The following is a 17224-nucleotide window of genomic DNA, read 5'->3' on the forward strand; positions in this document are numbered from 1 at the left end:
GGCACCTGAAGTTAAACCCCTAAAATTCATACTTGAATTATGGCCATGATTTGCAGCGTATTAAGCTCTCCCCAAGCCCAGCTGTTTCTATAGCACTTGCTGGTGTTGAGAACTGCTGAGAATTAAACTACCCCCTCAAGAACCAAAATACGGGTTATGCCCGATTTTACCTTCCAGGTGATCTCTGGTCTGGGACACTTGCCCCAGGTCTGTGGTATGGCAGGGACAGGTTTCCTGCATGTTCCCTACAGTGTCCTTTTGCTCAGGGAAGCAGAGGAAAGGTGAGAAGACACCATGGCCCTGTTATTTCTGGAGTTACATGCCACTGCTTTCCCCAAAGACATTTTGTTTCGTAGCTTTCCAGGTGAAACAAAAAGAGATGAGATGACACTTCGGTGTCATGTGGAGTTGATAACTGTTGTCCATCTTCCCCTTCTCTCTACAGCTGCCCTCTACCAGGCAACATGGAAAGGAGCCATTAACCCCCTCTCCTCTCCCTTCTCTTGCAGGTAGTCTCTCTAGGCCTGTATTTTGGGGATCAGGCTTATCTTCGCAGCAGCTGGAACATCTTGGATGGCTTCTTGGTTTTCGTGTCTCTCATTGATATTGTGGTCTCGGTGGCCTCTGCTGGTGGTGCCAAAATCCTGGGGGTGCTGCGAGTCCTCCGGCTGCTGCGTACTTTACGTCCCCTTCGGTCAGAGCCTCACCAAGCATGCTCAGCCCCCTTCTTCCCACTGGGCCTCCCCCAGAAGGGTCCCAGAGTCAGCTCCATCTGTGCTAGGCAAAAAGTGGTCTTTGACAAGCCATAAACTTTAGGGAGGTTCCCCTTAGTACTATGGCTCTGGCCTTGGAGGTAGCTGATCAGGCAACCAACCCATGGGACAGAAGAGACTTTTTGGTCACAGGATAATGATCCCTACTGATGGGTCACTGAACAGGCAGAGTGGGGATCCACTGCTGCTGCTTAAAATGTTTAGCTTAGGCCAAACATCCCTGCCCTGTCCATCTGTCATCCCTTCCTGTTCTTCTCTTCCAGAGTCATCAGCAGAGCCCCTGGCCTGAAGCTGGTGGTGGAGACACTGATTTCTTCCCTCAAGCCCATAGGAAACATTGTCCTCATTTGTTGTGCTTTCTTCATCATCTTTGGCATCCTGGGTGTGCAGGTAGGTTGTTATTGCCCATTAAACAGCACCTGTCCCCCTACAATGGGTGCCTATACCCCCACATACTACAACAGGCAGAGGCAGCCAAGCAGAGCAGGAATATGGGCAAACCAGGACATGTTCTGCATCTGCCCTCCTCCATGAGCTGTGTCCCACCATAATGTCCCCACAGCCTTTGGCAAGAACATCCAGGCACGCAGTGAGTACAGGTGTTGCTGGATGAGCAAGACAGGAGTTAATGCTTACACCTGTCAGGAGTTGGATCAGGGTTTGGTCAGCATTACAGGGAGAGTCCAAGACTGGCAGAGCACAGGGCTCACTGGGCATGTGCATGTCATACCAGAAGAGCAAGCTGCTCAGTACCTGCTTGTATGAACCCTGCCATCAGTCAGCTCCATTTTCGCCCTCTCTCTGAGCCCTAAATCCACCCACAACCTTTTATTTTTTTTTATTTAATCCTCTTTATTTTCGGCTGTTGCATTGCAGAGGAGCAAGGGTGTGGGCGTTACTTCCATCTCAGGGAATGCGCTATACTTAGTCGGCTCTGATGCATCTGTACAAATGCACAATCCAGTACCTTCCATACGGGGAAAGGAGCCCTGGGCAGAAGAGCGACAGCAGTGCAGTGCAGTGCAGCTTTGTGAAAAAAGTATCTAAGAAGCAGGGAATGTTTTTTCTGGTTCTTTACCCTCAGATGAGCTCTTTTCCCATCAGCTCTCTCAGTAACTGGGAAGCAGGGAAGGAAGATTACTCCTGGAGACTGGATAGATTGGTGGCTCTAATTGTACCCCAAAAGGCTGCACTAAAGGCTGCCAGATGATAGTCATTGCTAGCCTGAGGCAGTAGAGGAGGCTGAAAACCCAGGTGCAGGTTTATGAGGGTGGCCCCGTCTCCTTAGCAATGTTTGAGCTTGTGCTTTGTGTTGCACTGGTGGTCCACCCTACCTGTCATGCTCTATGTGGCTTGCAGCCCTGCAGCCTACACAACATCTTGGGAGCTTCTGCCCATCCCAGGGAGCATGGAGAACCCTGTGGGGAAAGGGTCTGATGGGTCTCTCCTCTCCTACAGCTCTTCAAAGGAAAGTTCTACCACTGCCTGGGAGTCGACATCAGGAACATCACCAACCGGTCCGACTGCGTGGCTGCCAACTACAAGTGGGTGCACCACAAGTATAACTTCGACAACTTGGGACAGGTGAGTGAGGCAGCCCCTGTCTCTGGCGGGAACCCAGCACAGGGTTTGTTTCCTTCTATATGTGCCCCTCCTCGGGACACAGATGCAGTGCCTGGGAAGCCTGATCCCTGAGTCAGGAGAGGCGGTTATTTAGCATGGGTATCCATGCAGGAGCTGTGTCACTAGTGGGTTGGTATCAGGATGATCTTTACAGGTTGTGTGGAAAAGTGGTGGCAGCAGAGAACTTGATTTTCTTTTTCCTCCTGCGTTGAAGCAGATGTTCTTCACAACCTTTCTCCTCTGGTGGGTCTGGCTGCACATGGCTTCCTGTCCCCCCTCCTTTTCCTCCATGGGGGAAGGAGCAGTTTTTGATGTGTGCAGAGACACAGGCAGGAAGAGTATTTCAACACTGTGTGTATTAGAGCGTAAACCCATGATTTTTTTTTTTCCCCAGCCTGACAGATGCACCTGCTCCACATCTGCTTTGCTTTTTATGTTACAGGCTCTGATGTCCCTGTTTGTTCTGGCTTCCAAGGATGGCTGGGTCAATATTATGTATAACGGACTAGACGCTGTGGCTGTTGACCAGCAGGTACGAAGGCTTCCTTGTGATAAGACCTTTTTTTCCTTTCCTCGGGCAGAAGCATGCTTTAATGTCCTGCTTCAAACACCTCCCTCAAAGCAGGAGTCTCTTCCATGGCCCTTCTGAATCTTTTATTCACCTATTTGCAAGGGGTCAGGGTCATGCCTGGTCCCTGCTGGGAAGTGCAGCTGTGGCCATGCAAGTGGGTATTTGTAGTAATTCTCACCTTCTACTGTGTTTGGATCTCACAGCAAGCCTTTATCTATTTGTAATGACAGAGCAAGAATGCCATGTGCCTTTCTGGGCATGCTGCCTCTCTCCTGGTCCACAGATGGTTATTTTAATACCCTGTAAAGCAGGGACTGTTGGGTTGATGCCCACTGCATCCCTATTCCTCTACTGCTAATGCAGTGACCCTGATAGTGTCCAGTGTAGGCACCTACCATGGGGTGCAGTACCACAGGCTTGAACCTCAGGGATGATGCTCCATTTACCTCTGCACAAGATGCACCACTGTTGGCTTTGTAGGCTTTTATCCCCAGTCAAAGTCAGGGCCTCCTTTATCTCCAAGTCTGTGTGACATTTCTGTTCCAGTCTCATTGCTGTTTTGGTGGTGTATGAATGTGGTCTCTATTTGTCCTCGAGCCAAATGTTTTCTCAGTGCCTGGGTCACCCATTTTACCACATATTGCTAAAGGTTGTACCCTTTACACACATACTGATGTACTCAACCTGCAAGTGGGATTGTGTCTGAATTATGGGTGACTGTGCAGATGGGACTGCACAGATGGGGCCTGGACTCCCTTGCATTCCATCAATTGCCAGCTGACGCCAAAATCCAGTCAACCAATCACAAACTGCCTTGCCTGTAGCCCCAGCTCTTCCCAGCCCACTCCCCTGATTTCCATAGTTCCTCCCCAGCAGCTAATTACCGTGGCACGTACCATTTCCATCATTTCCATATTGTCACATATCCAACCTATTAACTGCCTCTGTTCTCCTCCTTCCTCCAGCCTGTGACCAACAACAACCCCTGGATGCTCCTCTACTTCATCTCCTTCCTCCTCATTGTCAGCTTCTTTGTGCTCAACATGTTCGTGGGGGTGGTGGTGGAGAACTTCCACAAGTGCCGGCAGCACCAGGAGGCTGAGGAGGCACGCCGGCGGGAGGAGAAGCGTCTGCGCCGCCTGGAGAAGAAGCGAAGGAGTAAGGCACAGCCTAAGTGTTTGGTTGGTTCGTAGGCCAAGGTTTTCTAAGAAAAACCTTCTCCTCTCCTTTTTCTTTCACAATGGACTGGTCTCCGAATTGCATTGCTTGTGGCCATGCGCTCAGCCTTCCTCCTCGTGCCACTGCCGTGCCACTGCCGTGCCACTATGCACCTCACCAGGGTGGTTTGGGGAAGAGGGGTGCCTGGCAATGTCTGCTGGGACTCTGGGGAAGCTGCTGGCATTTTAACACTGAGCCCCTCGAGAGATAACATGTATCAAAAATACCCCTGTGCAGATGCTGGCATGCACTGTCAAAATAGGACATACACGCAGTGGTACACCTCCTGGGCTTTGGATAGTCCCACCTGGACTTCTGCACAACCCAGATGGTGTTAGGGGGAAGATCTGGACAGACCATCCTTTGTGTTTAACCCGAAATATAAAGAAGAGGGAGGGGAAAAAAAGAAGAAGACCCCTGTGTTTTCTTCCTGGCTTTTTCTATCAGTGTTGTAGTGTCATTCATTGGGGTCCCAGACCCTCTGTGGTGAAGCAAGCCCTCTTCCTGGTGTTTCTATGCTCTTCTGTATTACCTTCAGACAAAAACTGCACAAGCATACGTGCCCCTGGAAATCATCCCTACTACCCCAAACTGATGGTTTTCCTCCATTCACAGCCTGTGGGCATGCTTTCCCTTCCTCTGCTCCAGTTTTTCCCTCTCCTTGTGAGAACCTGGGGCCTCTCCTGGAACCATCTGCTCCCTTTTGTCATTTGTGATCTTAATTTGTCAAGACATGAAATGCTGATTTAGCACCATTCCCACAAACACAGACTAACAGATTTTCCTTCTAGCATTCCTTTTCTTGTCTTTTCTTGACTTATTTTTCCCCACTTCTACTTTTCTCTTTTTTTTTTGCACTTTTTTCCTCCTTCCTGTGTCCCCTATCTTTTACCTATCCTTTTCTGTTCTTTCTCTATCCCACCTTTATTCCCTTTCCTTTCAATACCTATTACCACTCTTATGCCTGCTCCCTCCTCAATATTTCTCTCTTTCTTCCAATTTCTTCCTAACTCTGCCCATCTCCCTCTTTCCACTGAAGAGGCGCAGCGTTTGCCGTACTATGCTACCTACTGCCCCATACGCCTCCTTATTCATTCGGTCTGCACCAGCCACTATCTGGACATCTTCATCACTTTCATCATCTGCCTCAACGTGGTCACTATGTCCTTGGAGCACTACAACCAACCTGTGGTGAGTGAGATCATGAGATAAGCCCTGCCTCTAGTCATTATGTTATTTTGCTACTGCTGTCTGATAACCACCAGTGTAGGCAGGTCACTTGAGTGGCTCTAAAAAATACTGTTAAAAATTGCAGGAGTTAATCTAGTAGGTCAAATTATGTGAAGAGTTTCATATCTATCCATAAAGATAGCCCCTACTCAGACACTTGTTATCCATTAAAATTAATAGCGAGAAGGCATCTAATCAAGAGTTGGGCCCCTAGAAAGCATGGTGCAATTAAGTCTCTGTGCTCTATATTATCAATTGGATATGTGGGTCATCCAAATATAGCTGCCTGGACTGCTTTTTCTGTTCCCCTGGATTCTAACAGGAGGAGTGATGAAGCAGCACTGTTCTTGGAGCTCTGGGTTTTGCACCAGATTTCCAAATGTTGGTCCAATTTACCTGCCATATGGCCTGAGCTGAGAGTACCACGGTGGCTGGTTGCGTGTCATGGGAAGAGATGTCTTTACCGAGCCACATTTTTGCCATAAGAGAAGCTGCAGGGCCTAAGTGCTGAGCAGAGCTTCTTTCAGCTACAGGGTGTGATTCCCAGTAAAGAGCCTTGAAGGCCATGGGGAAGACCATGTACCTCCCAGTGTTCCTGGCAAAGATACAGATGTCTTTGATGGAAAAAAAAGTATTCTGTACATATCAAAGGAGCTTTCTGCCTCAATATGGAGACAAAGTATTCATCATCATATCTGCCCAGTGGTATTTAAGCTTTTGCTTCAGGAGACCCTTGGTTTAGGCGACAACTCTTGTGTCTGAGCAGATGCTGTCCAAGGTAGCTCAGGCTTTGATCAGGAACTGAATCTGTCCTCGTTCAAATCTACTGCCAGGCTCCTCTGTTTCTTTCCCATCTTGCCCAACTGCCCAGCTTTTATCTTGCCCTTGATGGTGCCCAGTTTTACTCTGCAGGAACTCTCAACTGCTATCTGTTGTCATCCTCACATCAGGCCTCTGATCCTGAACAAGTCAATCCTCTTCATTACTCCTCAGCTCTTTCCCCTGGAATGCAGGTCCAGCCATGCCAGCCTGCTGTCAGTGTCTGCTAAAGAATCTTCCAAAAGCACTTCAAACCCTTCCAGTACAAAGTGCCACCAAATGCTGCCCACTGCTCACACTGGTCCTTGGTGGTGGAGAAGGGGCAGCACATAAAAGAACCAGAAGCCCAACAGCTAAGAGATAGGACATGTTCCTGCTCCAGACCAAGACACAGAGGGATTTCCTCCCGTTAGAGATGACATGTATCTGCAACTGGAGTAACCTTTGTGCCTCACTCCTGGTTGATAGCTGTATCAGCGTTGTTAACATGGTGTCATCCAGTTGGCATGAACTACTGGCAGAAGAAGAGGCTGATGGTACTTGGTGGATTCACCTTGCAATAGCTTCCTTCTCCCTGTTATGCTGAGCAGTACAGGAGAAAGGAGCAAGAATCAATCCTGAGAACAACATGGGGCAGAGGTGACAGCTGGCAGCTGCCCTTAGTTGGCAACCTCCACATTCAAATAGGTGGGAGGTATGGGGCAGCTTCACCACCTCTGAATGAATTCCTGGCGCTCAGGAGAGTCCTCCCAGAGGTTATGTGCTTCATGTTGCTTTTGCCTTAATTCTTTCCTCTTTCTTTCTGTTGGCAGTCCCTGGAGACGGCTCTTAAGTACTGCAACTACCTGTTCACCACTGTCTTTGTCTTGGAGGCAGTCCTCAAGCTGGTGGCATTTGGTCTGCGGCGATTCTTCAAAGACAGGTGAGCAGAGGGCTACATCAGCTGTGGCTGTGGGACAACTGGATCCCCATCCGGAGTGTGAGTGGGTAGCGGTGTCCTGACTGCCTCTCAGTTCTGCACAGCATGGACCTAGCATTGGCCCACATGAGCTGCATTGCCTAGGCAATAGCAAGAGTTGTCCAAAAATTGTCTCTTGGTTGGCACCTGTTGGTTAGGCTAGAAAGCAGAAGAGGTGGGGTTAGAGAGAGCCATTTTTTCCTGCCCTTGAGGCAAACTGGGAGCATGCTGAAGCAGAATGTATATCACGAAGCTGATTCGAGGTAGTAAGGCTGTAAGAAGCTGAGCCCATTAGTCAAAGCATAGCACCATAGTAACACAGCTCCATGCTTTCAGATCAGCCTGGCTTGCCTCTGGCTGCTCAGGGGTGTGCAAAGTAAGTCTCTGTTTGTCTGCAAAAGCCTGTATAGGCTGACTCAGAGTGGGGCATTGAACTCATGCATAAAGAAATATTTAGGTTGAAGTGGAGAAAATTCACTTTCTTTTTCAGAGAAATGGAAAATCTCTATCTTCCTTTATTCTCTTAATTTTTATTTCTTAAGGTGGAACCAGCTAGATTTGGCCATTGTGCTGCTATCTGTCATGGGCATCACATTGGAAGAGATTGAAATCAACGCTGCCCTCCCAATTAACCCTACTATCATCCGGATCATGAGGGTGCTGCGTATCGCACGGGGTGAGAAAGACACTGGCAAGAGGCAGGGGTGTAGGTGGTCGTGGAGTGGGACTTGGTGCCATGACTCATTGAGCAGCGGCTATATAGTCAAGGCTAGGTCTGTCTCTAGCCCTGGGAGGGAAGCAGGCAGGGGATGTGACAAAGGACTGCCTAGAGGCTAAGGCTTTCTGGCTTCCCTTAGCCAGGCATTTAGAGGCAGTGGTTTTAACAGGACTTGAATGACAGGAGGGTGAGCAGATCATGTGAGAGCTGAACTTTCCCTATTATTCTTTTATGAGACAAGTATGGCACAGGTGTTTGGAGAAGAGGTCACCAAGTAGGTTGAAATTTGCACAGGGAGGGGATGGAATCTTCCTGGTGGTGGTAAAGGTGTGCTAAGCTGCCTTAATAGTTGGTAGCTGGTAGAAGAGAAAGTGATGGCATCAGAGCAGATGGAGAATTGTGCAATACAGATTTCTGGGAGAAAGAGGGCTCTTGACCAGACTGTGGGTAGAGCAAAAGAAGCCCGATAGCCATGGGTGGAAAACCAGAGTATTTAGTAAGAAAGAGGTGGACTGGAGGAGAAAGAACCACCGGGGGTGTACAGTCAAAAGAAGGGAAAAGGGAGAAGAGGGATAACGGGGACAATCAATTTGTTCTAGGGCAAGGGGAGACAGGACTTGTGTTATTAGTAAGTCACACAAAGGATGGACCTCCTGAGTTCAGTCTGAGTGACACTTCTCTTGTGCTTGTTGTGGCAGTCCTGAAGCTACTGAAGATGGCCACAGGAATGCGAGCACTGCTGGATACAGTTGTTCAAGCCCTGCCACAGGTAAAACAGACCAGCTCTCCTAACAGTTCTCCTTTTCTGCACCCTTCTTCAAAAGGGTTGATTCTTGTGGAGGCCCAGAGGTGATGTCTACCGTGTTGTATAGGCAACTGCCTGAAGGTGATGTCCAAGTTTTCATGTCATTCATAGAGGTACAGGTCTTCTGATACAGGTGTTGCCCAAGTTATCATGGCAACCACAGGAGTGCAGATCACCTCCCATTTGTGTTCTCCAGTGGGTGAATGACATGAAGCTCAATTCCTGGTTAAGGACAGGGGTTTTTTTCCCATCACATGTAGCTAGTTTCTAACTGCTTGTGGCTAAACCCCCCCCTCTCTTTTTCCTCTCCCTAAACTGGCAGCCATATCAGGAGGAAAAAGATGTCTTTGCATCTCTGAACCGTTCTCCTTTTTCCGCATGTGCTCCCTTTCCTCCCCTCTCTTTCATTCGCACTCATGTCACTCCTTTTCTTAGCCAGTGCCTCTGCCTTTCTACTTTCTTTCTCTATCCTCCTGGATCCCTTTGTGTTTCTGAGCCTCTCATGTATGAGAAGCAGTGACGCGCTCTGTTGTGGCTCACGCAGCCGGCAGTTAAGTGTCTACTGCAAGACAGCTAGACAGAAGGATTTCATGAGCTGTGAGTGGCAGCTGTTCCTGAATGAGATGCTGACATGGTGCTTTACACAGACTTCAAGCCCACTGTGAGGATCCTCTGTGATGGTTGAACAGCTGGGGAAACTGGTCCCCTTCCTTCCGCATTCTTGAGAGAGAACTGTTAAACAAGGAGTAATGACACCAAGTGGCTCTACTGATCATACATCAGACCATTCCCCTGGCAGGCCGCGAGCAAGCAACTATATTGCATGATATCAAAATACACGGGCATTTGTCAGTTGATTTATCAGCTAATGTGCCAATCTCAGGGAGTGATGCAGAGCTGAGAATCAATCTGAAAACAGCATGAGGAGTTACCCAAGGAGTTTACTTCTGATGTTGGTGACCATAAATGTCAATCTGAATTAGACAAATCTCGTGGCACAAAAGCAAGGGGCAAACACTGTGATCTTTTATGGATCCTGAGCTCTCATCTCCCATGCTTTTTATTAAACAATAATAATTTGTGATTTTGTCTAAAAATAATAATTACATAATTCATATGTGGAATATATACACTGGCCATTGAAGGAACAGGAGATTAATGGTGTTCTTACAGCAGGCAGCTTTGGGACAGTAATGTTGTTAGTTCTGGCTCTGCTGCCCCAGGCTGGCTCAGTGCAGCTCCTTTGCACCTGGCTCTTTTCTGTTCCAGAAGCCACAACAGCTGATTTTTCTCAGGTGAGGATCTGGAACTGAACAGGTCTCCAGATCCAGCATCTGCATGTCTGTGCCATGTTTATTCTGCAACCCAGATAAATGCACACAGATATTAAGAGCTGGCTTGCCATTGGTAAGAGGACTTTGCAGTACATTTGCACTTAAATGGTGAGAATCAACTTCTATCCCCAAAATACAGAGAATAAAGAAGAGAGGAGGAAATGTTCATATCCCTGTCATGAAAATGGAGAAACTGAGTCTCAGGCAGTGAAGTGTTTTGCTCAAGATGGCAAAAAGCACACCTGGGACCTCAGTTCAAGCCTCTGAGACCTGCTCTGGTCCTAGGCTGAATCATTTATCTTTCTTCTGAATTTGGATGGCGCAGCAGTTGCAATGACTAAATTAGACTCCTGCAGTGGATGATCCTAACACAGGCACAATGACGACCTGCATTCAGACAATGACCAGACATTGTTCAGTTTTTCAAAAACACTCATTTAACTGTTAGGTCCTTAATTTTTCTCTGCCTTCTATTGCTCCACCAACAGTGTGCTAACCATTACTGCCATTTTCTGTTACTCTTCAGCCTACCCCTTTCAAAACCCCCTCTTGCTGCCCCTGGCTACCCAACATACTGGGAGGCAGGAGATTCAGAGGCAAGCAGTGATCTGGGAGAGTGAGGACCTGGGGACAGCGCCAATATTGCTGGTGGCACTGCTGCCTTTGTGCACCACAAAGCAACAATCCTTGCGTTGTGGGAGAGGTTTACAAACAGCAGCTGCTGGAGGCCCAGAAATCAGGCTTTGACCTATTATTCATGAGATGCAAAGGAAGCTCTGCTTCTTGACTCCTCCAGTCTCCTCTCTTCTCTTCTTCTCCACACATTTCAAGAGTACCTCTTTACCCCCCTTCCTGCCCACCTGCCTACTCGTTTTACAAGCCCTGCTGTGATCTCCACACATAGCTGGTGCCTTGCCCCACCATGCTCTGCCTGGTTCATAGCAGGAGCTGTTATACCTGTGTCACTGTCTCTTTGGAGCACTTCTGTTGCACTTTTCACATAAGCATAACTTCAAGGGACTTAGGCATTTTTGGTGGAGCGTGTAGCACTGCAGATCATGTCTGTATGCTGTAATCCATAGCTTGTCCTTCACTCAGCCAAAATGGCTTCACCTTCTGTGCTCCTGCACCAATGTGCTTGTCTTCACCTGGCTCAGATACTGCACACTTTAGTCAGCCCTGGCCAGCTTGTGCTGGAGTGGAGGCAACTGGGAAAAGAGCATCCTTCAAGTCCGGTTGCAACTGATGCCATCACTGGTGATTCCCCAGGTGCTGAGGAATTGTTTGGCTGGATTTTGTACACTGGCAATTTGCTGCTGTTCTCTTCAGGCTTTGAAAGACAAAAACACCTGCCTGTACAGATGAAACAAGCTTTGGGGTAGGCTGACTGTGCCATTTGCTTTCAGGTGGGAAACCTTGGACTCCTTTTCATGCTCCTCTTTTTCATCTACGCTGCTTTAGGAGTGGAACTCTTTGGAAAACTGGGTAAGTCTCAAGCAGACCATGCTCCAGTGTAAGCAACAGGTGTGCTGGGAAGCTAAGGTTTCTGAAAATCAGCATTCATTCAATAAAGGCACTGAATTACTTGGTGGCCTTTATTCTTTCTTGTGTGTAATTGATGTAAAAGGAATATCCCTCTAAATAGTTATTGGCCTAACAAACTAAAGGCAGTGCCTGGCTTCTCTTGCTTTCTTAAACTTTTGCTCTTTCTGCACTGCCTGCCTTGATACTGCCTTCAAGAGTACAAGAAAAACTCAGGGAAAGTTTATTTACGTCTCGTGCCATGGAACATAGATCAAGAAGAAATGCAGTACAATGACACATTGGGAGGATACCCCTGAGCAACCGAGTTACACTGCCTGGTATCCTGGGGCTGGACCATCAGGGATTTTTTTGTATTGCTGTGCAAAACCCAACTGTTGGGCAGGGTGCTGATGACATTACCTGAGGTCTCCAGGCTGTAAGAATCCTGAAGACCTCTTTCCCACTTCCTGCTGTTGATCTTGGGGCTGGCAGTGTGTCCTCTCTGACAGCTGCGAACCCTTCCTTTCAGTATGCAATGATGAGAATCCCTGTGAGGGCATGAGCCGTCACGCCACCTTTGAGAACTTCGGGATGGCCTTCCTCACGCTCTTCAAAGTCCACGGGTGACAACTGGAACGGGATCATGAAGGTAACTGAGCCTCAGGGATGTGGATGTCCTTATTGTGGGGAAGGAGAAATTCTGATATGTGCTCTGTTCAGCAGTGCTTGGGCTAGAAAAGGGAAGGAGCACAGAAGCTGGGTTGCTAGATAAGGTCCTGCTTGGGCCAGGATCTCCCTTCCCACCATGGTAACTCAGACCTTGGCCTCATCTAGTCCTCTAGCCAGTCATCTGGCTGAGAAAAGTGCAAATTCTTCTTGGAAGGAATAAGAAGGCTGGCCAGGCTAAGAGGGAACATCTACTATTATAAGGCCTATTACCAAAGCTGAATGTAGATTCAGTCGACATGGGGCCCATCTGCAGAGCCACCAGGGCAATCCAAAATAAAACTTACTTCCTTCAAAGGACACAGAGTAAAGTTCTTTGAACACATATGGTGCTTTTGAGTCTGGAAGAGAGAAGGAAGTGCCAGATGGCTCATTTTTGCTCTTGTTCACATGTGTGGGGTTACAGTGACAGCAACATGTGATGGTCTGGAAGTTGTTTGCTCTGTACACCTTTGAACATATTTACTCTGAAGCAGGAAACATATGGCCAGATAGTGTCCGGGTTTCTTTGAAGACCTTATGATCCCAGAGGGTGTGGGATGATAGAAAAGTTCACCTTGTTCTTTCCATGGGCATCAGTGTTTTTTGACACAAAGAGCAGCCAAGTTTGTATTCTTACTTTAGTCCTTCCTTCCTTCCATCATTCCCTCTCAAACCCAACTTTCCCTGAAGGACACTTTGCGTGACTGCAGCCACGATGACCGGAGCTGCCTCAGCAACCTGCAGTTCATCTCCCCACTGTACTTTGTCAGCTTTGTGCTCACAGCCCAGTTTGTCCTCATCAACGTGGTGGTAGCTGTGCTCATGAAACATCTTGATGACAGCAACAAGGAAGCCCAGGAGGATGCAGAGATGGACGCTGAGATTGAGCTGGAATTTACACATGGGCTATGCTCCCGCAAGTCAGGCTCCCCGAATTCAGGACAGGGAAAAGGAGCAGGAACAGGAGGAGGCAGTGGGAAAACAGATCCTGAAGGACGTCTGTGCATGAGGTGTTACTCTCCAGCACAGGTGAGTATACCTTTGAGCTTACCAAGTAGACTGTAGCAAGTAGCTGTGGGCAGAAGCTAGGCAGCCTAGATGACTGAAGGCTTAGAAGTAGCAGATAGAGCTTCCACCTCAGGGTAAGAGGTTTGCTTTCAGGGTAGACTTTTGAGTTGGTAGCATCATGTGGGGACAAGGCTGTGACAGCAGTGGGTCCTGTTCATCATCGTCATGGTGTAGGAACATGAGGGCCAGCAGAGGAGGAATGGAGCAGATCAGCTAAGGGTGTGTTAGGAGCAAATTTGAGAGGGGAGCTTAGGAGAAGAGAGTAGGAGAAATGTCAGATCAAAGAGTGAGGCTTTCCAGCAGAGCTGGAGAGGAGGTGTGAGCAGTGCTGTGGTGCACTGACAGTGAGTGAAGACAGACCCTCCTTTTTTTTTTCATTGAACTCTGGCACCTTTACACATGCTAAGGAGCAGATGTTCCCCCAGTGACCCTGTGCAGGTACCTGCAGAACAAGGTGCTGCTCCAGATGAGTCAGGGTGGAGAACCCAGCCCCAAATTCACATGAAACTTTGAAGCAAAAAGCTCAGCATTCTTAAAATGATCTCTCCCATCCTCCCCCCTTTCTTGTCCCCTAGGAGAACTTATGGCTGGACAGTGTCTCTTTAATTATTAAGGACTCCTTCGACGGGGAGTTAATGATCATCGATAACCTATCGGGCTCCGTCTTCCATCATTACTCCTCGCCGGCCATGTGCGAGAAGTGTAACCATGACAAGCAAGAGGTAACCTGCGTGCGAGGATGCGTGAGGGGACTCTCCCCCCAAGACCTGCACACCCACACCCACATGCCTGCAGGTCATCTGATGTGTGCTCCTGCCTGTAGATTGTGTAGACAGAGAGCTTGTTGACCTGTGTTTGTCATCTGTCATGAATTGCCGATACTGCCTCTAGCACAGGCCTGCCCTCCTTAGCCACAGGGGAATGCTTGACGTGGTGCAGAGGTGAGATGTGACAGGACGCAGGAGTCAGGAGGGACTGATTGAGCTGCAGAGAAGTGACTATGAAGGCATCCTGGCAGCTCTTGTTGTATTCAATTCTGCAAGAAAAGCAGAGGTTCAAGCTCCTGTTGAATGGAGGACTCAAAGGATCTCACCCCAATGACAGCACTCAGGGGCAAGTCAGTGGGAGATTCAAGCATGTGTTTTGTCTTCATTTTAAACATGTGCTAGCTTATTCCCTGTTGAGGTTGATGAATTAAGCACATGCTTAACTGCCTTGTTGAAGAGTCACCGTCTGTGAGCAAGAATTGGTTTGTGGTGAAAACCAGTTAATCAGTTTGAGCAAAAACTAGATAAAAATGGTCCCACTGAGGAAGTTTGAGAGTCTCTTTTCTGATGTAGAACCTGTTAGCTGACAAATGAGTTGTTGCTAAAAGCAGGACACCAAATGGCTTAGACTTGTGTTCCTAGTCAGTAGATGCTTTGGAAAACTACTTCCTAAACAATTAGTATTTTCTGGCTCTGAATTTTTAGGAGCAAACTAGTCTGGCAGAAGTTAGGTGAGCAGCAGAATTCATTTTGGTCTTGAAATAATTTTATTGTATTTAAGTGCTATGATTGTGGCTCATCTGACAGTAAATCAGTACATCGGTGACAATCTTAACTGCCTCCTTCCCCATAGCTAACTTGATATGTTGCTATTGCTTGTAAAGAAACCAGGAAACTTGCTCTCGTTGGCAGATTATTCTTTCCATGTTTGAAGAAAACAATATTTTCTTTGGCTTCAGATGCCTAGTTCTGATGTTTTAGGTTTTTTTAGCCTTTCAGCTATCTGCTTGTCCCTTTGAAAGCATCAAAATGTGAATGTTTCTGCAGTTTATCTGTATTGCAACACTTCACAAATGGATGCTGCATTAATGCAGCCAAGTAACAAGTAACTAGGTTTCAATTAACTGCAATTTCCACTGCTTTCCTTACGTTCAGCAGTTGGTGCTCAATCTTCTCAGAAAATCGTGTCTTCTAAGGCACTCTGCAATAATTATCCCCAAGTTAAGTCATTTGCAACTAGTTTGCTGCGTCTGAAAACCTTTCACATAGTCTTCAGTACCCTGCCTAGGAATTAAGACAACAACAGATTTTCTTACCTTCCCAGCAAGAAAACTAGACAGTCAGATCTTCAAGCGCAACCCACAGCCACAGCAGAGTTTAACAGAATAATCACAACCAAAGAATTATTCTTCTATTTTCTACTGGCTGTTATAGAGTCATAAATTATTTTTCAAAACTGATACTTCAACACATCTAAAATGTGGATTGAGAAGAAATTATCTGTATCTGCATGAGTACCTTTAGTAGTAAAACATAAATATTTTATTTCTGATGAAATATTTTATTTCTGATCAGATATTTCATTTCTGATCATATGAATAAAAACTGCAGCTCTGGATTTTAAGTCATGGTTGATTACAATCTTTTCTTCATATTTCATAGTACAAAAAACATTGAGGAAATTCCAACAGGAAATCTCTGCATGGAGTCACAGCTAGGCTTGTCTCAGAACTAACACCAGCAATGCACATAGTCATTAAGTTAGGGTGTACTCCGGTGTGTCAGCATATCCGAATGTGCATTGTACACACAGATGGAATTCTACTATCTCAGAAGCAAGCTGTTTAGGCAAAACAGTTTTTATGTAGTCCTGTTCAATGCATGTGTGTTCAAAGAAAACAGCGTGCTTGCTGCCTGCCAAATCACTCTTAGCTTTGCCCTTGTGACAAAATCACATATTAGCCAAAAATGTTCACTCCCGTTTTGTTTGTACTTTAAACCATCAAGATGCTGAGCACAGTGGATGAACACAACATTAAACATTCTTCAGTAGGGAAGCTATAAGAACAAAATATCTTTTTTCATACCACTAACCTCTTTTCTTGTCATCACTATCCGTTCACTCTTGGGCCATTTGACAGACATCTGTGTTTTGGTGGCTGTTAGTGAGTTTAGCCAGTGGTAGGAGTTTGTCAGTGAGCAGCAGTGAACCATGTTTCCACACGTGTAGTTTATCTGTCCATGACTTTGTTGATTGTGGTTTTTTGTGCAGATGGCAGGGTGGACAGAATTTGTAAGAAACTGGTTCAGTGAAGAACAGACTATTCTGGCTTTTGTTGAAACCCTTTTTTTATGGGTAAAGATAGTTGCACATGTTACTGCATTTCACACTGGTGTCTCTACAAGCACAGCTGTAAGGCTGTTCTGGTGTAACAAGCACTTAGACGAGTAATGGATGAGTATGCACATTAAGTGAGACTTAATGAAGACTGCCTTTCTCTATGCAAGTAGTTGCTGACCAGTGGCTGTAGAGTGTACTTCACATAACTTATCTGTGGGCTCTCCAGTGCGTCCATGCTCTGAGCAGCAGTTGTTGGCTTTGGGCTCTCTTGACAGCACCATGTTCCTATGTCAGAATAATATCCCAAATAAGGATGTCATTTGTCCCCTTTATTTAGATCCAGATCTGTTTTTCCATCCTGTTTATTCAAAGTGCATTATCCCTCAGATGGAGACCTCTTCCCTCTTCCATCTCTGGCATTGGCACAAGCCACTAAACTCCCAGCTCAAAGGAGTCATCTCTCCAAACATTCTACCTGCTCTTGCAGCGCAAAAGCTGTACCTGCCTCTTGCAAACACAAACACAAGGGAAAACAAGATAAATAGCCAGGAAGCAGCCTGTCCTGACTGACACAACCCAGAATATAGCTCTTGAGAGTCAGGTGCTGGTGGTGGGAACTGGTGGGACTCTAAAAACCAGTGACAGAAAGCCAAGCACAGGAGGGACAGAGCAGCTGCTTAGGCTACTAGAAAAAAAAATATGCTTTTCAGGCATTGTGTGAAAAAGATGTCAGGCAGAGGGGAAGTAAAAGCTTGGAAGAAAGAGGG

The 17224-nt window shown here is 47.0% G+C and overlaps 1 protein-coding gene across 1 annotated transcript in view; it reads left to right on the forward strand.

Moving 5' to 3' along the window:
• Positions 1-17224, forward strand: part of LOC104408423 (voltage-dependent T-type calcium channel subunit alpha-1I-like) — a gene marked incomplete at both ends in the record, with an annotated part of 24190 nt that overhangs the window by 4394 nt on the left and 2572 nt on the right. Inside the window, 14 exon segments of the mRNA XM_010018031.1 lie at positions 510-694; positions 1037-1163; positions 2232-2357; positions 2839-2928; positions 3933-4125; positions 5225-5376; positions 7047-7156; positions 7735-7868; positions 8609-8679; positions 11456-11534; positions 12103-12187; positions 12189-12222; positions 12972-13310; positions 13925-14071. Of these exon segments, the coding sequence (XP_010016333.1) occupies positions 510-694; positions 1037-1163; positions 2232-2357; positions 2839-2928; positions 3933-4125; positions 5225-5376; positions 7047-7156; positions 7735-7868; positions 8609-8679; positions 11456-11534; positions 12103-12187; positions 12189-12222; positions 12972-13310; positions 13925-14071 (1872 nt within the window).

This window comes from Nestor notabilis, unplaced genomic scaffold (assembly GCF_000696875.1).
Source record: "Nestor notabilis isolate BGI_N333 unplaced genomic scaffold, ASM69687v1 scaffold2417, whole genome shotgun sequence".
NCBI lineage: Eukaryota > Metazoa > Chordata > Aves > Psittaciformes > Psittacidae > Nestor > Nestor notabilis.